This window comes from Podarcis liolepis, assembly GCF_965112155.1.
Source record: "Podarcis liolepis genome assembly, chromosome: 15".
NCBI classification, from domain to species: Eukaryota; Metazoa; Chordata; class Lepidosauria; order Squamata; family Lacertidae; genus Podarcis; species Podarcis liolepis.
The window spans coordinates 9,420,026-9,444,448 of record NC_139566.1 but is presented as its reverse complement, the minus strand read 5'-3'; the positions used below and the strand labels follow the sequence as shown (position 1 = coordinate 9,444,448).

Below are 24,423 nucleotides of genomic sequence, written 5' to 3'. Positions count from 1 at the left end.
CATGATGGGAAGGTCGCGGTGAGGCGAAGGAGGGACTGGCGAGACGGCCTTCTTGAGAAGGGCAGCCGAGTCGCCAGGCCGCCATTTTGAGAGGGTTTCATGAAAACAAGATAAATGAGCCAAGTAATAGAGGGATATAAAGGTATTTTTCTCTATTCCTGGCATATTATTTATTTATTTATTTATTTATTTATTTATTTATAATAATGACCTGCCGTTCACCTTCAGGCCTCAGGGCGGGTTACAACATGAAAACACACATTGAAAATATTTGAAAAACAACTTTGAATCAGTTTTAAGCAACTTACAATTTACAGCTTAAAACCATTCACAATTCCATTTAATCATGCCTCACTTTTCCTCCCAAGGTGCTCAGGGTAATGTAGACATGCCTCGTTTTAGCTTCACAACAACCCTGTGAGGTAAGCTAAAAAAGGTAAACCAGAGCAGCGCATGGAAACGCCGTTTACCTTCCCACCGGAGCGGTACTTATTTATCTACTTGTACTTTGACGTGCTTTTGAACTGCTAGGTTGGCAGGAGCAGGGACCAAGCAACGGGAGCTCACCCCAGCGCGGGGATTCGAACCGCCAACCTTCTGATCGGCAAGTCCTAGGCTCTGTGGTTTAACCCACAGCGCCACCCGCGTCCCTATGAGGTAAGCTAGGCTGGCTCAAATTCACCCAGTGAGCTTCATGGCTGGGTGGGGATTTGAACCCAGGTCTTAACTCACCCCCCGCACCTTCAAATACACCAGAGTGGCTCTCCACATTAGACGTCGCATCCTGCCAGCCCCATCTGTGGTGTGGTTAAGGAGTTTATTTGTTATTTGTTTTTCTCTAAAGAGCTCAAGGTGACATGCGTGGTTCTCTCCATATCTCCTCCCCACAACAACTCTGTGAGGTCGGTTTGGCTAAGGGGCAGTGACTGGCCCAAGGTCACCCGGTGAGCATCATGGCCGAGGCGGCATTTGAACCTGGGTCTCCCACATCTAGTCTGACATGGCAGCCCCACCACTGGCTCTTGGACTAGGACAAGGGAACCCAGGGTTCAAATCCTCAGTATACTTGAAGGAGCGTCTCCACCCCCCTCTTTCAGCCTTGACACTGAGATCCAGCTACGAGGGCCTCCTGGCGGTTCCTTCCCTGCAAGAAGTGAAGTTACAGGGAACCAGGCAGAGGGCCTTCTTGGTAGTGGCGCCCGCCCTGTGGAACGCCCTCCCATCAGATGTCAAGGAAATAAGCAGCTATCTGATGTTTAGAAAACATCTGAAGGCAGCCCTGTTTAGGGAAGTTTTTAATGTTTGAAGCTTTATTCTGTTTTCAGTCCTCTGTTGAGAGCTGCCCAGAGTAGCTGGGGAAACCCAGCCATATGGGCTAGGTATAAATAATAAAAATACTATTATTATTATTATTATTATTATTATTATTATTATTATTATTATTATTATTAGGCCTTTGTCAGCCTGATCTACCTTACAGGGTTTTTAGAAGTATAAAATGGGAAGAGAACCACAGAGACTGCTCTGAGTTCCTTGAAGTAAGATTTGACTAGTACAGTGGTACCTCAGCTTAAGTACTTAATTTGTTCTGGAGGCCCATACTTAACCTGAAACTGTTCTTAACCTGAAGCACCACTTTAGCTAATGGGGCCTCCTGCTACCGCCGCGCCACCGGAGCACGATTTCTGTTCTCATCCTGAAGCAAAGTTCTTAACCTGAAGCACTATTTCTGGGTTAGCGGTGTCTGTAACCTGAAGCATATGTAATCTGAGGTACCACTGTAGTAGTAGTAGCAGCAGCTGTAGTATTTGTAATAAAACAGTAAATTATGCTGCTTTGGGCTGAGGTTTCACTCCCATGAAGCATTCAGACATCGCTGTTGGTTTTCCTGAACCCACCTCTATACATGGAGATGTTGAGGTGGCCACAAAGGGCATCAATCACCTTAGGCTGCTTTACCAGCTCCAGCCTTGTCTAGAAAAAAGAGGCCTCTCCTCAAATTGCACACATGTTGGTCATGTCTGGGTTGCACTACTGTAATGCTTTCTACACGGGGCTCCCCTTGGAGACTGCTGCCAAAACCCGACTTACTTATTTCACCATTTGCTTCAGTGACTCAGGTTATGTCCTGATTTCTGGGCTCCCATTCAAATGCGGGTCTTCACAAGTAAAACTAAAACGGTTTGGGTCCCAGCCATTTGAGGGACCACCTGCACATCTAGGAACATGCCTGGGTTCCCATATCCACCTCAAAAGCTGGTGAGTACCAGGGACAGGATTTTTTTTTTTTTGTGTGTGGTGGCCCATCCTCTCTGGAACTGCCGTCCTGTTTCTTGTGGTTTTCAAACTGTTGCTGAACATTTATTTTTTAAAAAACCACCACCACCACCAAGCATTTCATTGATCTTATTGTCAGCTTGTCTAATTTTGATAGGACTCCGTTAGGTTTTTTTTTAAAAAAATAAATATTGTCATGTTTTAAGCCTGGTTCCTGTTTTGTAAAGTGCCTTGTGATCCCTAAAAGGCAGGGATCAAAATCTCTTGATAAATGAATGAATGAAAAACCCCACGTGGGGAATGGAGTGACATCATCCTGGTATGACATCATCCTGGTGTGAACCAGCTCTTCCATAGGCACTCTGGGCTATGGAGGCAGATGATGTCATGGCAAGGGTGATGATGATGCCAGCGCCATAACTCTCTCTGATGTTACATAGCCCATTACAAAATGGGCTCCTGCCTTAAATCTGTGTCCCACCCCAAACCGAAGGCCTTAGAACCACCAGTGAGAGATGTGGCCTTCGCCTGCTCCCAAGTGGTTGTTTGGGTGCAAGATTTACTTCTTTATTTCCGTTTTATTCATTGGCTATATTTCTGCCGTGGCTCGTTAGCCAAGATGAGAATGAGAAATGATGGATCAAGCAATCCTATAGATACTCACTCAAAATGATGTCCCGTGAGCACAACGAGGTTTGCTCCTGCATGAAGTGAGTACAGTGGTACCTCAGGTTAAGTACTTAATTTGTTCCGGAGGTCCGTACTTAACCTGAAATTGTTCTTAACCTGAAGCACCACTTTAGCTAATGGGGCCTCCTGCTGCTGCCGCTGCGCCACCAGAGCCCGATTTCTGTTCTTATCCTGAAGCAAAGTTCTTAACCTGAAGCACTGTTTCTAGGTTAGCGGAGTGTGTAACCTGAAGCGTATGTAACCTGAAGCGTATGTAACCCAAGGTACCACTGTATAGTATTCCAACTTTATCTTTATTTTATTTTTTAAAAAATCCAGAGGAAGCTATAGGCTACTGCCTATAAGTCTTGCTTTTAAATCAGCTGAGAACTCCAATCCATTGCAAGAGGCAAACATTGCTTATTAACAGTGCAGACCAGCCAAGGGTAGAGGCTCCCACCTTGTGGGAGAGCATTTGATTTGCATGCAAGAAGGCCGCAGGTTCAGTTCCACCCAGAATTTCCAGGTTGGGCTGGGAAAGAGACCTCCCCACAAAGCCTTGGACAACTGCTGCCAGTCGGTGTAGACAATACTGAGGGTTCTGTTTAGTTATAATAGGTACTTCCACCCCAGGAACATAAGAAGCTGCCATATATTGGGCTGGAGTCCTTGGTCCATCTTGGCTCAGCAATGCCCACACTGACTGGCAGCAGCAGTCCAGGGGTCTGTCCAGAGGTCTCTCTCTCAGCCCTAACTGAAGATGCCATTGAGGATTGAAGCTGGGACCTCCTTGCAAGGCAGATTAAGCTCCACCCATTGAGCTACGACTCTTCCTCTAGCCTAGATCTATCCCCTTCCTTCCTGCATGTATCTCATCCGACTAGTAATCATCATCATCATCATCATCATCATCAAGAAAGCGGAATCTGCAACAAAATATAGCTGTATGGAAAGCTTCTGCTCTGGCTGCCATCCATCCATGCTGTTTTCCAGGATATTCCATTCCAGTCTGACTGCATCCCATCCCAAATTGCCATTCCCTCACCTGAACAATCAGAATTTTCTGCATCGTTGGCATATTCAGTCCTCAGTGTGCTATAACAGTGGTGCTGGAGGAGACTCTTGAGAGTCCCATGGACTGCGAGAAGATCAGACCTATCCATTCTGAAGGAAATCAGCCCTGAGTGCTCACTGAAGAAGAAGAAGAAGAGTTTGGATTTGATATCCCGCCTTTCACTCCCCTTCAGGAGTCTCAAAGCGGCTAACAATCTCCTTTCCCTTCCTCCCCCACAACAAACACTCTGTGAGGTGAGTGGGGCTGAGAGACTTCACAGAAGTGTGACTGGCCCAAGGTCACCCAGCAGCTGCATGTGGAGGAGCGGAGACGCGAACCCGGTTACCCAGATTACGTGACTACCGCTCTTAACCACTACACCACACTGGCTCTCACACTGGAAGGACAGATCCTGAAGCTGAGGCTCCAAGACTTTGGCCACCTCATGAGAAGAGAAGACCCCCTGGAAAAGACCCTGATGTTGGGAAAGATGGAGGGCACAAGGAGAAGGGGACGACAGAGGACGAGATGGTGGGACAGTGTTCTCAAAGCTACGAACATGAGTTTGACAAACTGCAGGAGGCAGTGGAAGACAGGAGTGCCTGGCGTGTTCTGGTCCATGGGGTCACAAAGAGTTGGACATGACTAAAAGACTAAACAACAACAAAGTGTCCGTTGTTGTTGTCGTCTACTAAACAGCCATCCTAATGGATTTTCCCCAACCCCAAACACACACACTTTTGCAAACCTTGGAATTCCTCTCTTCATATTTATTTCTTATTTTACACATTTATAAACCGCTTCAAAGCCTGAAGCCATCAGAGTTGTGTATGACAATGTAAAATATGATAAAATACAAAAAATAAACTACAATTTCCAAAAGCAATAACTGCAAAACCATTCCCACAGACTATAAAAAATCAGTGAAACCGTTTCTACAGATGAATTCTGCATCACTGGTGCAGTTTCTCAGAGAACTGAACCGCTATCAGTACATTATAGGGTTCTTTTTATTTAGGAAATGTATAATATTTCCTTATAATAATCCCTGAGCAGTAAACAGATTAAATTGTATATAAAACATGAAATACACAGACCAATTAAAAACAATTATGCATAAAAGCATCACTAAAAACAACTTAAAAGAATTAAACACATTTAGAACAAATAACTAAATGATGTGTTTCTGGAGAGAGTTGCTGAAACAATAATGATTTCAGCAGACATCTGGAATGGTATCGTGATACAGCATTGTTAATGGCACCCTAAATAATCATACGGGTAAAAAATAGATCCCTGCCCTCAAGGAGTTTACAGTCTTAATAAAAAAAAATTAAAAAGGAAAACACCAAAATCACATCTAACAGTGTAGGTGCTGACCTTGAAAGCCCTAAGCAGCCTCGGCCCAGTATACCTGAAGGAGCGTCTCCACCCCTATCGTCCAGCCCTGACACTGAGGTCCAGTGCGCAGGGCCTTCTGGCGGTTCCCGCACTGCGAGAAGTGAGGTTACAGGGAACCAGGCAGAGGGCCTTCTTGGTAGTGGTGCCCACCAGATGTCAAGGAAATAAACAACCGTCTGACTTTTAGAAGACATCTGAAGGCAGCCCTGTTTAGGGAACTTTTTAATGTTTGATGTTTTAACACATGATGATGATGATGATGATGATGATGATGATGGGAGCTGCCCAGAGTGGCTGGGGCAACCCAGCTAGATGGGTGGGGTATACATTCATTCTTCTTCTTCTTCTTCTTCTTCTTCTTCTTCTTCTTCTTCTTCTTCTTCTTCTTCCTCCTCCTCCTCCTCCTCCTCCTCCTCTTCTTCTTCATCTTCTCAGTGCTATGCTTTGCAGTGCAACAAAATAAAATACCATATTACTAAATCGATCCTACAGACCTTCACAATATGTATAATCAATTCCTGTTTCTGACATTCCACGTTCTCTCATTCTGTGATCCAAGTACAGTGGTACCTCGGGTTAAGTACTTAATTCGTTCTGGAGGTCCGTTCTTAACCTGAAACTGTTCTTAACCTGAAGCACCACTTTAGCTAATGGGGCCTCCTGCTGCTGCCGCACCGCCAGAGCATGATTTCTGTTCTCATCCTGATGCAAAATTCTTAACCCGAGGTACTATTCCTGGGTTAACGGAGTCTGTAACCTGAAGCGTATGTAACCCAAGGTACCACTGTATGTCTTACAAGCCAGGATCCAAATATGCATTTGGGGAGCCATTTATTAACTTTTTACCATGTTTCTTCATGGTGGTAGTGCTTCTGTTTCCACTCTCCTTGGGTCAGGCTCTCACCCACTGAGGGCTCCCAATCTACCAGTTGAAGTCCGTCTGGCATTTACTGGACGTAGCCAGAATACTGCAGTAGGAAGCTGTTATGTACTGAGTTGAATAGGATCCAAACTGCAGCAGTCTGATTGGTCCTAGAACAATAGGATCCAAATTACAGCAGTCTGATTGGTCCTAGAACAATAGGATTCAGAATGCAGCAGTCTGATTGGTCCAAGAACAATGCAGCAGTATGATTGGTTGGCAGGAACCACCCAATCATGCTCCAGATATAAGTGAATCCACAACCTGATTGGCTTACAGTAGAATTCCAGAATTAACCAATCATGTGCAGCCCATTGTGTAAATAATGTATATAAAGCAGATACTTTGAGGGGACTTTTATTCATTCCTCCTCACCACTATGAGCTGAATAAAGAGCATGAAATCACTTTGCGACTCTGAGTATATTTCAGAAGCAGTGCCGGAGTATCGTTTTTGGTGATTTCCCTTCAAAAATTGTTCAACGACTTTTGTGTCTGGATTTTCACTTGTTTGAAATATGGCAACTAACAGTTTATTTATGCTTCATTATTCTGATTTCTTCTACAACTCCCTGATCAACCTCAGGAGTTTTATACAGTCTAAAAATATCTAAGCCAATTGACCGTTTGCCGGAATCCCCTGCTGCTAACTCTACATGGTGCGATTGAAGTCAGTGGATGGGAGTAACGGATACAGACAGGCCATTGTTTCCTTAAATCGAGATGCAGGATCACACCCTCTTTTCCTGGTGTGCTTAGCAGACCAAAATCCTGCGCCTTTCCTCCGCTAGAAAACAAGAAAAAAAATGGAGGCTTTTCCTGGCGTAAAGAAGAAATGGAGGGGAGCGTTTCACGTGTTGAACCTCTGCCTGTTTCCAGCAACACTCTGTCCATTACAGATAATAAAAGATGGAAACCTTTGGGGTTTTTTTTTATACAGTAGGTTAATGTTGTGAACCTCTTTGGGAACTGTAGTTTGTTAAAGGTGCTGGGAACTGTAGTTTTGTGAGAAGCAAAGTACAGTTCCAAGGATTTCTTGTGGAAACATGTACGGTACTTTAAAGTATGGGGCATACACCAGCTTAACACGGGCGCATGTGCACAAGGTGTGAAGGTCGCTATGCAGCAACTCAAGGAAAGTAATAATATATAATAATAATTTATTATTTATACCGCAGCCATCTGTCTGGGCTTCCCCAGCCACTCTGGGCGGCTTTCAACAAAATATTAAAATACAGTAATGCATCGAACATTAAAAGCTTCCCTAAACAGGGCTGATGTCTTCTAAAAGTCTGGTAGTTGTTGTTCTCTTTGACATCTGGTGGGAGGGCGTTCCACAGGGCCGGTGCCACTACTGAGAATTCCCTTTGGTACTTTGCACATGCTCAAGGACACTCTCGGCAGCCAAGCGCCTTGCGAATGGCTCTTACTTAGTTCTGTATCCCGTTTCTACCCCACTTTTTAGTGTTGAAAAAAGGTGGGATGCCTGGCTCTCTCCCATCCCCTTTACAACAACCCTGCAAAGTAGGAGAGACGGGCGACTGGCTCAAGAACACACCAGCAAGCTCCACGGTGGCCTGAGCAGGACATTACAAACCCTGCCCTCTCCCCGGTCCCGGAACTCTAACCACTGCACCGCACTCCCCCAGGCGTCAGGTCTCCCTTTGGGGGCATGAATGAGCAGCAGCGCCAAGTTCATTCATGCCGCCCGGGGCGCGCGGGGGCGGGGGAAGAAGAGCCCATTGAAGAAATCCGCTCCTCCCGGGGCTGAGTCAGCTCAGAATTTTCAGCCCTGCTGGCTTAACCCCTCCCTGCCCGCGGGAGGGGGGGGGGCAAGCGGCTTTTCTTTCTGGCCTTCCAGCGAGGAGGAATGGGGGAGTGGTCTGAGCCTCCCGCTGGCTGGGAAGAAGGAGGAAGAGGAGGAAAAAAAAGGTTGCTGGGCGAGAGGAGGAGTTTGGGTTCCACCTCGCAACTTCTCATCCCTTCCCCCCCTTTAAACTTTTCTGATTTTTCTTTCTTTCTCTTTCCCCCTTCTCTTTCTTTCTTTTCTTTCTTCCCAGGAAAGAGGGGGGAGAACCCAAGTTTGCAACTCTCCGGGGGCCATGGCCAAATCTTACGATCACCTCTTCAAGCTGCTCCTGATCGGAGACAGTGGAGTGGGGAAGACGTGCCTGATCATCCGCTTTGCAGAAGACAACTTCAGCGGGACCTATATCAGCACCATCGGTGAGAGGGGTTGGGGGGCGGTGAGGGGGGTTCCAGGGGAATGGGGTGGGCGGTGAGGGGGAGATCTGGGGAAAGGGAGGGGATCTGTCACCCCCTTGCACCTCGATCTTCGCATCCTCCTTCTCCCAGTCCGAATCCCCCAAGACATTAGTTTGTTTATCCATCAAACGCATCGATATCCCACCTTTTGATGCAAGGGCACGATTCTCTCCCTCCACATTTAAACCCCACAACATCCCTGAGAGGTAGGAGAGGCCAAGTGAGATTTGGGCTGAGTGGGGATTGGAATAAGGCAGTGGCGTAGCGTGGGTTGTCAGCACCCGGGGCAAGGCAAGTAATTTGCGCCCCCTAACCCGTGGATTTGCGCCCCCTAACCTGTGGATTTGCGGCCCCTAACCCTAACCCCCAGATGTTGCGGCCGGCCCCCCCTGCACCCCCCACGCTACGCCACTGATCAGTGGAATTTACTTCTTCCAAGCGATGTACGCTTAGAAATTGTCACAAGGAAAAGGCTAGTGTCTCCAGTGGCGTAGCGTGGGTTGTCAGCACCCGGGGCAAGTAATTTGCGCCCCCTAACCCGTGGATTTGCACCCCCTAACCCCCAGATGTTGCGCCCGGTGCGGCCAGCCCCCCCTGCACCCCCCACGCTACGCCACTGGAATAAGGTTACCAGATTTTTTCCCCAATGAATCCGGGGACACTTTTCAATTTCCTACTAAATAGATGGGGACCGATTTGTAAATCCGGGGACTGTCCCCTGGAAACGGGGGCGTCTGGTAACTTTAGATTGGAACCCTGCTCTCTCCCAGATCGGAGTTTGACACCCTGGCCCAGGGGTAGGCAAACTAAGGCCAGGAGGCCGGATCCAGCCCAATCGCCTTCTAAATCCGGCCCACGGACGGTCTGGATATTGGCTTGTTTTTACAAGAGTAGAATGTGTCCTTTTATTTAAAATGCATCTCTGGGTTATTTGTGGGGCCTGCCTGGTGTTTTTACATGCGCAGAATGTGTGCTTTTACTTAAAATGCATCTCTGGGTGATTCGTAGGGCATAGGAATTTGTTTTCGGTTTTCCCCCAAAATCTAGTCCGGCCCCCAACAAGGTCTGAGGGACAGTGGACCGGTCCCCTGCTGAAAAAGTTTGCTGACCCCTGCATTACACTGCCAGGAGGAATGGGACCCCCCCCACTACCAGCATTTAAATTGCATTCAATGCACATTTGTCATTATTTATGAAATTTATAGGCCGCCCTTCATCAAAAGACAGCTGGTCAGTTTGCAACGCAGAATGCATAACATGGTATCGAGGCAGGTTAAAAATCAAACACAGTTATATTTTATTTATTCCTTAAAATTTATACGCCGTCTAATTATTTAAAATCCCTAAACAAAATGCAAAGAGGGTATCGAGGCAGGTTAAAAATCAAAACAGCAATATATAAATACAGTTATATTTTATTTATTCCATAAAATTTCTACGTCATCTGATGATACAAACCCAAACGAAACTCAAAGCGGTTTACAGAATAAAACTGCAAAATCATCGGTGAAAAGGTTAAGAGCAACTGTTTTAAAACATCCCAAGAAATAATTGAAAGCTTAAAACTAGGTTTTAAAAATTGTTTGAGGTGTTTGGATGGGCTTGCCTAAACAAAGAAGTTTTTGGCAGGTGCTGAAAAGCGTGTGGCGAAGGCACCTGCCTGATATCAATGGCCAGGGAGTTCCAAAGTGCATGCGCTTCCATGCGAAAAGATTTTGAGTTCTGACAAATGCGGAAGAGGTATTCTTACAGGTACCTGTAATGGTGCCAGTTCCGTTGACTGAAGCGGTTAATGGGGCATGCATGGGGCAAGGTGATCTTGCTGGTAAACTAAGAAGATAAAGCGGTTAAGGGCCTCATGTACTAATAGTAACAGTTTGAACTAGTCCTGTAGAAGAAACACATAATAAAGTACATATTAGAAGTACAAGTATACCTGGAGCGTCTCCACACCTCCATCGTTCTGCCCGGACACTGAGGTCCAGCGCCGAGGGCCGTCTGGCGGTTCCCTCATTGCGAGAAGTAAGGTTACAGGGAACCAGGCAGAGGGCCTTCTCGGTAGTGGCACCTGCCCTGTGGAATGGCCTCCCAGCAGATGACAAGGAAATAAACAACTATCCGACGTTTAGAAGACATCTGAAGGCAGCCGTGTTTAGGGAAGCTTTTTAAGGCTTAATGTTTCACTATGTTTTTATATATGCTGAAAGCCACTCAGAGTGGCTGGGGCAACCCAGTCAGATGGGTTTTTTTAAGAGAAATAAATTATTATTATTATTATTATTATTATTATTATTATTATTATGCAGAATAACAACAGCATAAAACATACAGAGGGATAAAATGAGAAGCATTGTATCTAAAAGCACAGCCCACCCAAGGGCACACATACAAAACCTTTCTCTCTGTCCAAACGTCAGGCGTAATCTTGGCCACCACAGAAAATGGCAGACCTTCCCAGCCCTCACCCGGGAGCTTCCCTTCCCTCTGCCTGTCTTCCACCCTAAGGGATCTTCACCTCCCTGCTTCTCACCCAGGCTCCTTCCACCACCCACCCACCACTTGAAAGCACATGACTTCCTTCTTGGGAACTGTAGTTTGCGGAGGGCGCTGGGGATCGTAGCTCCTTGAGGTGGGAACTCCAGTTCCCGGGGTGCTTATTATGAGATGGGTGTTCCGTGGGTGTGCAGATCTTTGGCAGAATCCATGCGACAGGGCGCTCGATTGCCGAGGTATGGGCTTCTCTTAAAAATAGTTTTAAGATTCCAGTCCTCATGGAACTGAATAAACTGGAACTTGGGAAGTAGTCTTTAGTCGTCTTTCTTCTTCTTCTTTGGCCATCACTCGTAGCTGAGTAAGATTGTCTTCCATAAACACGGTTTTAACAATGAGTCCGTAAGTGACTGTGGAGGCCAATTCTGGATCCCCACGTCCTTCCACGGTGGGGACATTGGTTTCCGGACAGGAGTTGATCACGGTGTGGATTTGTCGAGCGTGCCTTCCTCTTAGCACGTTCCTCCCTTGCGTCCTGAGTTCGAGTGTCTTCAAAGCCCATGACACCTTTGGTAAAGGCTGTTCTCCAACTGGAGCACTCACAGGCCAGTGTTTCCCAGTTGTCAGTGTTTATACTATCTAGTACAGTACTGTCCGCACTGACTGGCAGCAGCTCTGCAAGGTTTCAGGGAGAGGTCTCTCCAGGTAGGGCTGGGCTGCGTCCTGTGTTCCTAAGAGATGGATGGGTGCCTGTCATGGATGCTTTAGCTGAGATTCCGGCATTTCAGAGGGTTGGACTAGATGACTTTCGGGGGTCCCTTCCAATTCTATGATTCTGTTAGGGTGTGAGCCCATACATGTGTGCGTGAGTAGCTTGACGCCATCTCCCCCCTATCTAGGGATCGACTTCAAAATCCGGACAGTGGACATTGAAGGAAAGAGGATCAAGCTGCAGGTTTGGTATGTGCTTGTGCAAACCTTTCATGAGTCTCTGCCCCCAAGGCGCTTGCAAACCAACATTTTGACAGCAGAGCAGGAGACAGGCAGGAGTCTCCAAATGAGCAGAGGCAGGGAACTCTGTGCTTTTGGTTTATTTCAGTCGGGAGGTAAAAGGACTGGGGAGTTTGGGCTTCGGGGGGAAAGTCGAGTTTCAGACGGAGGCATTTGAAGAAAGGAGGTCTGAAAAAGCACCCTTTGGGTTGAGAAAGGAAGAAGAAAAAAGCTAAAAGGAGGACAGGACAGAGCATGGGTAGGCAAACTAAGGCCCGGGGGCAGGATCCGGCCCAATCACCTTCCAAATCCGGCCCGCAGACAGTCCGGGAATCAGCGTGTTTTTACATGAGTAGAATGTGTGCTTTTATTTAAAATGCATCTCTGGGTTATTTGTGGGGCATAGGAATTCATTCACCCCCCCCCAATATAGTCCGCCCCCCCACAAGGTCTGAGGGACAGTGGACCAGCCCCCTGCTGAAAACGTTTGCTGACCCCTGGGATAGAGCTTTATAATGCAATGTGTGGTGTTGGAAAAGTAGAAAGTACAGTGGTACCTTGGTTTAAGAACAGCTTAGTTTATGAACAACTTGGATTAAGAACGCTGCAAACCCGGAAGCAGGTATTTTGGTTTGTGAACTTTGCCTTGGAAGCAGAACATGTTTCGCTTCCTGTTGAGTGAGTTCCATTTGTAAATTGGGTTCCCCCGCTGCTATGGGAAAGCACACCTTGGTTTAAGAACACCTTGGTTTAAGAACGGACTTCCGGAACGGATTAAGTTCATAAACCAAGGTACCACTGTAGTTTTAAAAAATATTTCTCTCAAAATGTTCATTTCATCCAAATGAAATTGATCACCTGCAGATTCCGTCAGGAGATCCCCTTTCTACCCCCAATGCATAATGAATTTATTTCATATTATATTGTGGTGCCTCTGATGTGGGTTTGATAGCCGGCTCGTCATCCCCTTTGGGAGTGATTCTCCACTCAAGCTCAGAGGCTCCCAGTTTAACTGGAAACACAGCTCAAAATCCAGGCTGTGTCCAAGATCGGAGGGGAGCAACAGTTTAAAACCAGCGTCCCTCCACTCTTGGGTGCCCAGATGTGATTGAACTATGATTCCCATCATCCTCAACCAGCTTAGTCTGCTGGTGAGGGATGATGGGAATTGTAGTCCAACCGCATCTTGGGGACCCAAGAGTGGAGGATTTACTGGTGAAAAGGGGTCCGAGCATCTCTGTGGCAGAGTTTGCTAATGTTAGGGGGCTTCCTCTCTAGATAAAGATTTATATGTATTACTTAAAGGTAAAGGGACCCCTGACCATTTGGTCCGGTTGTGACTGACTCTGGGGTTGCGGCGCTCATCTCGCTTTATTGGCCGAGGGAGCCGGTGTACAGCTTCCGGGTCATGTGGCCAGCATGACTAAGCCGCTTCTGGCGAACCAGAGCAGCGCACGGAAACGCCGTTTACCTTCCCGCCGGAGCAGTACCTATTTATCTACTTTCACTTTGACGTGCTTTCGACCTGCTAGGTTGGCAGGAGCAGGGACCGAGCAACGGGAGCTCACCCCGTCGCGGGGATTCGAACCGCCGACCTTCTGATCGGCAAGTCCTAGGCTCTGTGGTTTAACCCACAGCGCCACCCGCATCCCACATGTATTACTTAATTTGCTTCGAAATGCAATTAAGGCAGCCTTTAGAGGGCATTGAAAAGGGATCAAGACAAATTCGTGGAGGAGGAGAAGTCTATCAGCTAGACGAGTTAAATGGAACCTCCTGGTTCAGAGGCAGTCTACCTCTGAATATGAATTGCTCTGGTGGGGAGGGGATGAAAAGTAGGGAAGATCTGCTCCTGTGCTTCCCAGAGGCACCTGATATGTCACTGCGACGGACAATGCTGGACGCGAGGAGCCTTTGAATTTGATTCAGCAGCAAGGCTCCTCCTGCATACGAGGCTTCGGAATGGGTCGGGTGCCGGTGGGAGGAGGTTTCAGATAATGGTCTCTGCCTCTTGCGATTTTGGACTTCTTTCTCTTGTAGGGACACGGCCGGCCAGGAGCGGTTCAAGACCATCACCACAGCCTATTACCGGGGAGCCATGGTATGGAATCCCAACACCCAGCAACCCCTAGCTTCTTGGCTAGGCTGGAATGCCATTACGTGATTGGTGTCAGCAGTGGGATCTTCGTAGCCTAGGGAGGGCCCCCTAACATACGGTCAAAAAGGCCAAGATGCAATAAGGCCACCAAGGAATTATTTTGCCATTGGGGAGAAGCTTATGGCCAGTAAATATGTGTGGGTGTGTTTTAATTGGAATTCTGGGATAAATATACAAACAGCAGGTTTCTTTATTTTTTTGAATTTGCATTTTATTTATTTGTTAACATTCTTATATTACATCGGTAAACGTTGTCATATTACATTACAGCACTTACTGTAATTTCCAACATGTATGCAAAAATTATATACAAATTTTATATACCTAGAAAGAAAATGAAACAAACCAAAAAAGAACAAAGAGAAAAAACGAAAACACCCCCCCCCAAAAAAATCATATACATACCAACACACTAGACTTCCTCCTCTTTCCCATTCTATATTCCTTTTTTACAAATGAATGCACTCTTATTATTGTATAGTTCTTTACATATTATCTAATACAGTGGTGCCCCGCAAGACGAATGCCTCACAAGACGGAAAACTCGCTAGATGAAAGAGTTTTCCGTTTTGGAGGTGCTTCGCAAAACGAATCTCCTATGGGCTTGCTTCGCAAGACGAAAATGTCTTGCGAGTTCCTGCGGGTTTTTCCCCCTTCCCCCCTTTTTTCTAAGCCGCTAAGCTGCTTATCAGCTGACCCGATCAGCCGACAAGCCGCTAAAAGCCGCTAATAGCGCTAATCCTCTAATCCGTCAATGGGCTTGCTTCGCAAGACGAAAAAACCGCTAGACGAAGAGAATCACAGAACGGATTCTTTTCGTCTTGCGAGGCACCACTGTACATTCCTATATTAATATGTGCTCTTAGTCTTATTTCTCAACTCAGTCTCACTCCAATGTTAATCAAATGCTAGCAGGTTTCTGCAACCTGACGTTGATGTCAGAGGGGTAGATTTTTTAATTTGTTTGTTTGCTGCGTTGCCGTTCGTTCTGTAAAAACGCAAGCCAGTATTAACACCCGGTTCCTTCCCAGGGGATTATCCTTGTGTACGACATCACGGATGAGAAATCCTTTGAGAACATTCAAAACTGGATGAAGAGCATTAAGGAAGTGAGTGATCATGAGGAAAAGTGTGGGGTGGGTGTGGGATGGAGAGGATCTGTGGCTGGCATGTGCCCACCCTGTTTTCTCGTCCGCCCTCTTGCCCACTGCCCTTCTTCCCCGGTATGGATCCGACATCGCCTTGTGGTAGACGGGGGGGAAGGCAGGAGGGTGATGGCACTGTGGGCATGATGACTCTGTTCTCCCTCTATGGCTGCAGGCAATGAGGTTGCTGGGAATTGCAAGGAGGGGGAGAGTGTTGGGAGGGTCCTGGGAGACGGGGGCAATTGGCAGGCCCCCAGCTGGCTCCAGCCCACCAGCCGGCAGCCGGGCGAACTCCGGTTCTCAGAACAGCATCAAAACTGCGACTCAAGCCTCAGAAACCTTAGAGACTGAGTACGCAAGCCAGCAGAGATAAGAACTCTTTGCAACGGAAGGGCGGCATATGTAAGCATATTTGCAAGCATTTTATTCAGCATCAGGACAAAGGAAAAACATGTCTGCTTCCCTTCGTGTCCAAGCAAAAGCATAAGCGAAAGCTATAGAAGTTCCCAGCAGGCTGTGCTGGAAGTAAACAGACATGTGACATACACATCTGTTTTAAGGTGGAACGGAACATCATAACCCTAACAGAGAGTAGGTATTGCGCCCGGATCCTGCTGGCGGACTTCCCATTGGGGCATCCCCGTTGGCCACTGGGAGAACAGGATTCTGGACTAGATGGGCCACTGGTCTGATCCCGCAAGGTCTTTCTGATGGTACGGGTGGAGGATCAGGGTGGGAAAACCTGAAACCTGCCTGGTCGATGTCTGGATCTCTCTGCCCTCCCCCTTTCTTCTGCAGAACGCTTCGGCCGGCGTAGAGCGCCTCCTGCTGGGGAACAAGTGCGACATGGAAGGCAAACGCAAAGTGCCCCGGGACCGAGCAGAGAAGGTATCTGATGCTGCCAGAGTGAAAAACTCAGGCGGGGCAGAGAGGACGGGGTGTGGTGGGGAGGAAATGGGGGTCGGGCGCTTGAAGGTTTGAGTGCTGAGCTGAGCGGTTTTCTGGAGCACCTCATCCCCTTGGTTAAACCTTCCTGCACTTGCATTTAATGGTGAGGTTGGGGAGTGATTTGCTCTGTGAAGCACTTAAACAGTTTGCCTGGGCTGCCTGCCGTCCTGCGCTGGTGCTGCCATCTCTTGGTGGTCACATAAACTGCAGCGTGATGACAGCCTTAAATTTTTATGTACAGTGGTGCCCCGCAAGACGAATGCCTCGCAAGACGGAAAACCCGCTAGACGAAAGAGTTTTCCGTTTTGGAGGTGCTTCGCAAAACGAATTTCCTATGGGCTTGCTTCGCAAGACGACAATGTCTTGCGAGTTCCTGCTGGTTTTTCCCCCTTCCCCCCCTTTTTCTAAGCCGCTAAGCCGCTTATCAGCTGATCCGATCAGCAGATAAGCCGCTAAAAGCCGCTAATAGCGCTAATCCGCTAATCCGTCAATGGGCTTGCTTCGCAAGATGAAAAAACCGCTAGACGAAGAGAATCACAGAACGGATTCTTTTCGTCTTGCGAGGCACCACTGTATGTAGGTGCATATCTACACACCCACACCTACATACATAAAAAAGTAAGTTTGTCATCACGTTGCTCGCTGTGTGTGTGTGTGTGTGTGTCTGTCTGTCTGTCTATCTATCTGGGTGGGTGTAAGTTTTTCAAAGATGAAACAATAACCAAAGCAACCATTAAGAGGGTCATATATAAGCATGTATGTAAAGAAGTATCAGGAAGCCCAAGTTATGATGTGATCATCCAGGAAGGAATATTAAAAGTCACATTTATTCACCCAAGATAATCTTTCCATCAGTTCCTCTGATTCCTTCCTGTTCTTGCTCTTGAGCAGCTGTTTCAGGTTTTGTAACAAACTGTGTGTGACAGAGGGAAGGTTTATGTGTACCCTTTCCTTGCTGTCAGTCAACCAAGCAAGTCTGATGCCTGCCCACCCCTCTTCTATGGGGTGAGGAGAAGACTGAGATGGGTTGTGGGGTGGGTGCAGCAAGGGTTGCCAAAGGGTTGGCGTTAGGACAGGTTCCCCGCCCCTCATTCCAAGTATCCCACTTCTTTCCCAACAGCTATCCAAGGAGCACGGGATCAGGTTTTTTGAGACGAGTGCGAAATCCAGCTTGAACGTAGAGGAGGTGAGTGGCGAGAAACTCTCATTTATTTCAGCGTTTTGCTGCTGCGTTTCAGGGCTACGTCACTGCAGCTTCGGCATAAAAGGCCAAGAAGTGTGTGTGGCGTCTATAGAGTCGGTAGCAGGAAATGGGGACCCTTGAGGTCCTCTAGGTGTGGTCTGACTCCAGCTCCCATCATTCGTGACCATTGGGCCATGCTGGCTGGGGATGATGGGAGCTGTAGTCTTAACAACATCTAAAGGCACCCGTTTTCTGCATCCCTGCTTTGTTATCTCTGTAAGTGCATTTGGTGCGTGATCCCTGATTGGCTGGGATGTGATTGGACCCAGGGCACAAGGGAAGGAACCTAGATCCCTGCAGCTTTTTCTAGCGGATCTCAACTCCCATAATCTTTGACCGTTGACTGCGCTAGAGGGCCACCCCACACTCTCAGAAACACAACACAAACATCTATATGTGCTTCATTCATAAGGCACCTGGTTCTTCAGGGGCACAGTTCCCTCATTCAGGACCAGGGAGTCCTCCATACCTGCCTGCCCCGTCCCCCAAAATCAGTACTTCTGTCTTGTCAGGATTCAACCTCAATCCGTTAGTCGCCATCCATCCTCCAACTGCCTCCAGGCACTCACACAGGACCTTCACCGCCTTCACTGGTTCCGATTTGAAAGAGAGGTAGAGCTGGGTATCATCCGCATATTGATTGACACCCAGTCCAAACCCCCCGATGATCTCTCCCAGAGGCTGCATGTAGATGTTGAAAAGCATGGGGGAGAGGACGGAACCCTGAGGCACCCCACAAGTGAGAGCCCAGGGGTCTGAACACTCATCCCCCCAACACCACTTTCTGAACACGGCCCAGGAGGAAGGAGCGGAACCACTGTATAGCAGTGCCCCCAGCTCCCAGCCCCTCTAGACGGTCCAGAAGGATGTTATAGTCAATGGAGGGCTGCCCTCCTCCCAAAGAGTGACGGGCTTTTTAAATGGGAGCAAAGGAAGGCCTACTTCACAGGGGTGTTGTGAAAGCCAATTTTTTTTTTTTTGCATGTTAAAATAATAAACGAATGTGACAGAGGGCAGATGGAGACTCATCTCTGTTGTTTTCCCCCTCCAGGCTTTCAGCACGTTGGCCCGGGACATACTTCTGAAATCAAGCAAAAAATCGGTGAGGAGTCTGTGAGAAAGAGGCTGGGGTTTTTTTTTGGGGGGGGGGACTTCCCTAAGCAGGGGTGTGATGGTTCAGGGTTTGGACAGCTAGCCTGAGGAAGGAGGGGAAGAGGTGGATGAGAAATCTGAAGTCACTGGGTGGCTGGGGCCTATCAGAGCCAGTGGTGTACAGTGGTGCCTCGCAAGACAAAAAGAATCCGTTCTGTGATTCTCTTCGTCTAGCGGTTTTTTCGTCTTGCGAAGCAAGCCCATTGACGGATTAGCGCTATTAGCGGCTTATCAGCTTATTGGATCAGCTGATAAGCGGCTTAGCGGCTTAGAAAAGGGGGGGGAGGGAAAAAACCCCGCAGGAACTCGCAAGACATTTTCGTCTTGCGAAGCAAGCCCATAGGAGATTCGTTTTGTGAAGCACCTCCAAAATGGAACTCTTTCGTCTAGCGAGTTTTCCGTCTTGCGAGGCATTCGTCTTGCGGGGCACCACTGTACTTGGGTAATAGATTAGGGTTACTAGATGTCCCTGGATTTGCAAATCTGTCCCCGGACAAATTCCATCCCCAGAATGTGCCCAGATTTGCCCAGATTTCCCTGGGAAAGGTGGGAGCGGCAGCCTCAGCAGCCCAGAGTCAGCCTGGTAGTGCAGTTGGCTCTGGCTGGCTCCAGAAGCTGCTCGCTGCTGTAGCACCTGCCATTTTTCCTTGCCAAAACTTCTGGCGAGGCAAAATGGCGGGCGGCACAGCAGCGAGCAGCTCCTGAAGCCAGCCAGAGCCAACTGCGCTACCAGGCTGGGTCCGGGCTGCTGAGGCTGCTGCTGCCACTGCCGAAGGGGAACCGGGGACGTCTGGCGGTACAGATCTCCTACCCCCTTCCCCCTTTGTTTTGACATATCGGGGGAGGCTCAGGAGTTGCGGGCGGGGGGCCATTGCCCACTTTTAAAAAAACTCTGTGCATTGTATGTTTCACAAGGTGCGAAAGAAGGGGTTTGTACCTTGCCTGGCAGAGAAACCCCGCGCCTTGCGCCCCTCCTGGGCAACAGCTGCCCACCCGCGACTCCCCCAATCTGTCAAAACAAAGGGGGAAGGAGATTGGGGAAAGCTTGGGAGTCACGGCAGGGGGCGCTCCATTGCCCAGTTTTTTAAAAACTCTGTGCATTTTATGTTTCACAGGGTGCGATAGAAGGGCTTTGCACCTTTATACAATATGCATGTGTGCTTGGGCCCAGGGTCTTTTGCCTCACCATCCCCACTACAGTGGTACCTCGGGTTAAGTACTTAATTCCAGAGGTCCGTACTTAACCTGAAACTGTTCGTAACCTGAAGCACCACTTTAGCTAATGGGGCCTCCTGCTGCCGCCGCGCCGCCAGAGCACGATTTCTGTTCTCATCCTGAAGCAAAGTTCTTAACCTGAAGCACTATTTCTGGGTTAGCAGAGTCTGTAACCTGAAGCGTATGTAACCCGAGGTACCACTGTACTGACTCCCTGTTGCTACTCAGCTTCAAAAAAAAAGTGTCCACGGATTCAATGAAAAAAATCTAGTAACCATATAGATGCCAAAATTTGACGCCCCACCTTGTGCGACCTTCCCAAAGCCAGCTAAGAGAGGCACCAGACTTTGGGAAAGAGGAACGAGGGTCTGGCAGGGTCCTATAGTCCACCTACCTTCTTCCCAAAGCTGGGAAAATGCTAGGCTTTGAGAAGGAGCAAACAGGACAGTATGACCCTGTCAGAGCCTCGCGCCTCCTTCCCAAAAACCATGGAAGGCAGAGCGCAGCCATTGTGGCTAACAGCTGCCGATAGCTTTTTCCTCCTCCTGTGGATTTGTCCACTGCCATCCAAGCTGGTGGCTGTCCCCGCTTCCAGTGGCAGCGAGTTCCACAGTTCAACGACGTGCTCTGTGTAGAAGTACTTCCAACCCTATTGTCCGTCTCTCCTTTCCTCCAGGCTCAGCATGTCAAGGGCCCTTTGGAGCTGAAAGCATCACAGAAAAGCAGCAGCAAATGTTTGGTGGTGTAGCGACAACTGTCCCGTTGCTCCTCTGCCTTGTCGTAGGACGTACCCCTTTCGCCATTTACGCTCCAAACGCCTCCGCTTTCTTCCACGAAGCTCAGAAACCCTTCCGGGCGGGACCCCGGTAGTGGGGGCTGACGGCAGGTGGGGCTCGCAGGCCGAGACCTCCCTCTCTTCCCCCTTTTGCGTCCCCACATTCCTTGGCCGTAGGGAATATTGACCATTTGGAAGGGATCTCGTCCGAGGGATGTGGGTTTAGGGTTGCCAGAACTCCTCCGGGGGTGACCCCAATTCTCCAGGGTCGCCTGGGCCCCTTCCAGGCAGCAGAGAAGGCCTTAGATGGGCGATAGTGCCTTTTTTTTAAAAAAAGAAGCAGCTATTTTTTAATCCAGAAAACTACGTGTGCAGCTTCCAAGCTTCAGCTTGGCAGGAGCCAGCTGCAGATAATTGCATATTGCTCCCAATTAACCTCCGTCTCCAGGGCTCAGTGGTGGAAGGGCAAAGGAAGAATCCCCAGGGCCTGCCCCTAGGTCTCAGGCTTAGACCCTGAAATATTAGGGTCTGGGATGCCCCCGACCTGGCAACCCTATGGGGGAACCGCTACCAAGATAGTGGAGGGAATTACATTTTGGGGGTGGGAATGGGGGCTTGGCTGCAGTGGAGCCAGAATGTACTGGGGCCGCCATGAACCATAGAAGTTAGAAGGGACTCAAATGGTCATCTATGTCCAACCCCTGGACTTTTTTGAGTTGGGGGGGGGCACTACAGGATGCCAACACTTTCCCCATAACCAGCCTATTCCCGGGAGAATGTGTTCGCCCTGTAATGCAACTTCTTGCTCGTAAGAAGGGCTCTCATTGCCCCAGCCCAACATCCCGTGAGGAAGAGGGGTTGCCTTACCCTCTGCCCCCACAGGCCCCCCCACACTACGCAGCAGCCTGGAAATGTGCCCCCAGAAACTCCCCCTCCAGAAAAGACCCACACAACATTCCACATGTGCCTCTTATAGTTATTATTATTCATTTTGTTCGGGAACCCTTTGAACAGTATTAAAATGTTTGCCGTGATTTCTGAATGTCTCCTGTACTAAATGTGGCAGGCCTTGCGAGAGTCGGCCTGGCCGGTGGGGAGGGGGGGGGGAGTGCCTTCTGTCGCATGGCATACAGAACCCAAGAGATTAAAAAGTGGGGGTTCTTGCGGGGGGACGGGAGCTCTTGCCGTGCTCCTTAAGAGAGGTGCCACGTACCACATGATCTGCACTTGGAAGACGATGCCTTATGAGGAACGGCTAAGGGAGCTGGGCATGTTTAGCCTGGAGAAGAGGAGGTTAAGGGGTGACATGATAGCCATGTTCAAATATATAAAAGGATGTCACATAGAGGAGGGAGAAAGGTTGTTTTCTGCTGCTCCAGAGAAGCGGACACGGAGCAATGGATCCAAACTACAAGAAAGAAGATTCCACCTAAACATTAGGAAGAACTTCCTGACAGTAAGAGCTGTTCGACAGTGGAATTTGCTGCCAAGGAGTGTGGTGGAGTCTCCTACTTTGGAGGTCTTTAAGCAGAGGCTTGACAACCATATGTCAGGAGTGCTCTGGTCGCGTTTCCTGCTTGGCAGGGGGTTGGACTCGATGGCCCTTGTGGTCTCTTCCAACTCTATGATTCTATGAAGACTTCAAATCTTGCAGCACTTACATTTTGGGTCTCCCTGCCTCGTCAGGCGCCTTCACTCTGCTGTTTTGGGCGCCAGCTAAAAACATTTTTTGTTTAGACTCACGGCGGTTCTCAACCTGTGGGTCCCCAGATGTTGTTGGACTACAAACTCCCATCATCCCTGAGCTCTGGCCTTACTAGCTAGGGGTGATGGGAGTTGTAGTCCAACATCTGGGGACCCACAGGTTGAGAAAGGCTGATTTAGAGCATTTGTACCGAGATATGTAGAACACTGGTGCGTGTTTCAATCTTTTTAGTTTATTGCCGGTTTTAATTTTTTTAAGAACGTTTCAAACACTGTACTGTAGTTGTTTTTAGCTTGTTTTTAAAACTGATAATCTTTGTAAACCTCTTTGAGGTTTATTTTAGGATCAAGCAAGTATATAAATTTTTATGAAAGGAGGAAATAATAAAACAAAAATGCATCTTTAGTCATATCCACGCTATATATTCAAAGCACTTTAAGCGCACATGGATTGCACATGACGTATACAAAAAAAAAAAAAACAGAGAACTACAATTCCCAGCACCTTTTAACGAACTACAGCTCCTGGAATTCTCTGGGGGAAAGCCGTGCGTTGAATGCATTTTAAATGTATGGTTTGGGCATGATGCCCGTTCTCTATCCTGTTGCAGTGACTTTTCCTAGGCCTTTCCCACAGGTATCCCATTTTTAATTCTCCATGTTTTTTAAAAAAAAATTCCATGCATTTCAGGCGTGCGGAATGTGTGCAGCACTCGAGGTGCTGTTGGACTGCAACTCCCACCAACCACTGCAACCAGAGTAGGCTTGTCATTGATTTCTAACGGGTCTACCCTGAGAAGGACAGATGTTTTTGGGGCTCCAACTCCCATCTGCCCCAGCAAACATGGCCAGTGATCAGGGGGTCATAGACATGCTCTCACCAACTGAGCTATGGAGGGATGGTAGGAGTTGTGGTTTGGCAACACCAGGAGGCCCACAGCTTCCTCAGCCAAACAGGGATGGTGCATTAATGCATTTGCGCAGGTGTAAGACAGGGACGCAGGTGGCGCTGTGGGTTAAACCACAGAGCCTAGGACTTGCCGATCAGAAGGTTGGCGGTTCGAATCCCCGCAATGGGGGTGAGCTCCCGTTGCTCGGTCCCTGCTCCTGCCAACCTAGCAGTTCGAAAGCACACCAGTGCAAGTAGATAAATAGGTACCGCTCCGGCGGGAAGGTAAACGATGTTTCTGTGCGCTGCTCTGGTTCGCCAGAAGCGGCTTAGTCATCCTGGCCACATGACCTGGAAGCTGTACGCTGGCTCCCTTGGCCAATAAAGCGAGATGAGCGCCGCAACCCCAGAGTCAGCCACCACTGGACCTAATGGTCAGGGGCCCCTTTACCTTTAAGACAGGGATGGGGAGCCTGTGGCCTTCCAGATGTGGTTGGGAGTCCGGCTCCCGTCTTCCCTTTTCTGCAGTGGCTCCCTGTATGCAAAACGCTGTCTCTGGAAAGGCTTCCCTGGCACCGTCATTGCATGTCTTTAGGAGCCAGGCGAAAACAAGGAGGGAATGGAGTACCTTGGGAAGGTCACAGCTGGCTGGCTGGCACCCTGAAAGGAGCAGGCCACATACTGCAACATTTCTTGCACGCCCCGCATCCATTCCACAAAAGGAATGGTGGCATTACTGAGTCAGACCATTGCTTCGCCTAGCTCAGTACTGTCTACACTGACTGGCAGCAGCTCTCCAGGGTTTCAGGAAGGGGATCTTCCCAGCCCTACCTGGAGATGCCGTTGGGGATTGAACCCGGGACTTTCTGCATGCAAAGCAGATGCCCTACCACTCAGCTCCAGCTCTGCCCTCAAATATAATAGTATGATTCTAGTCCACATGGTTGTGAGTGAATAAAGGGCTGATTTAAAGAGGGGCATAGCAATTGCCCCATTGGTCCATCTTGCTTGGTATCATCTACACTGACTAGGAGTGTCTCTCCGGTGCTTCAGACACGGGGCAGGACAATCAATCAGTCTTTATTACGGTCAAAGACCAGACACCAAAGTTAACAACAGCAAGATGT

General features: G+C 48.5%; 1 protein-coding gene across 2 annotated transcripts; it reads left to right on the top strand.

Moving 5' to 3' along the window:
• Positions 1-83: 83 nt before the first annotated feature.
• On the top strand, positions 84-21,737 carry RAB13 (RAB13, member RAS oncogene family). 2 transcript variants are annotated; one of them, XM_083477413.1, is made up of 9 exons: positions 84-422; positions 8,383-8,548; positions 11,977-12,037; positions 14,108-14,168; positions 15,257-15,334; positions 16,169-16,258; positions 17,439-17,504; positions 18,613-18,663; positions 20,605-21,737. In XM_083477413.1, exons 2-9 carry the CDS (start codon positions 8,425-8,427, stop codon positions 20,674-20,676), a joined length of 603 nt encoding a protein of 200 aa, XP_083333539.1. In that variant the 5' UTR covers positions 84-422; positions 8,383-8,424; the 3' UTR covers positions 20,677-21,737. The 2 variants fall into 2 exon arrangements, with proteins under 2 accessions (XP_083333539.1, XP_083333538.1); XM_083477412.1 differs by lacking the exon at positions 84-422 and adding an exon at positions 8,094-8,254.
• The last annotated feature ends 2,686 nt before the right edge of the window (positions 21,738-24,423 follow it).

What these genes read in the sequence shown, in the direction of transcription:
- RAB13 (XM_083477413.1), top strand. Translation starts at nt 8,425, where the DNA reads ATGGCCAAATCTTACGATCACCTCTTCAAGCTGCTCCTGATCGGAGAC. An exon ending in AGGATCAAGCTGCAGGTTTG is followed by an intron (nt 12,038 to 14,107) that starts GTATGTGCTTGT and finishes TTTCTCTTGTAG; the next exon opens with GGACACGGCCGGCCAGGAGC. An exon ending in CCCGGGACCGAGCAGAGAAG is followed by an intron (nt 16,259 to 17,438) that starts GTATCTGATGCT and finishes CTTTCCCAACAG; the next exon opens with CTATCCAAGGAGCACGGGAT.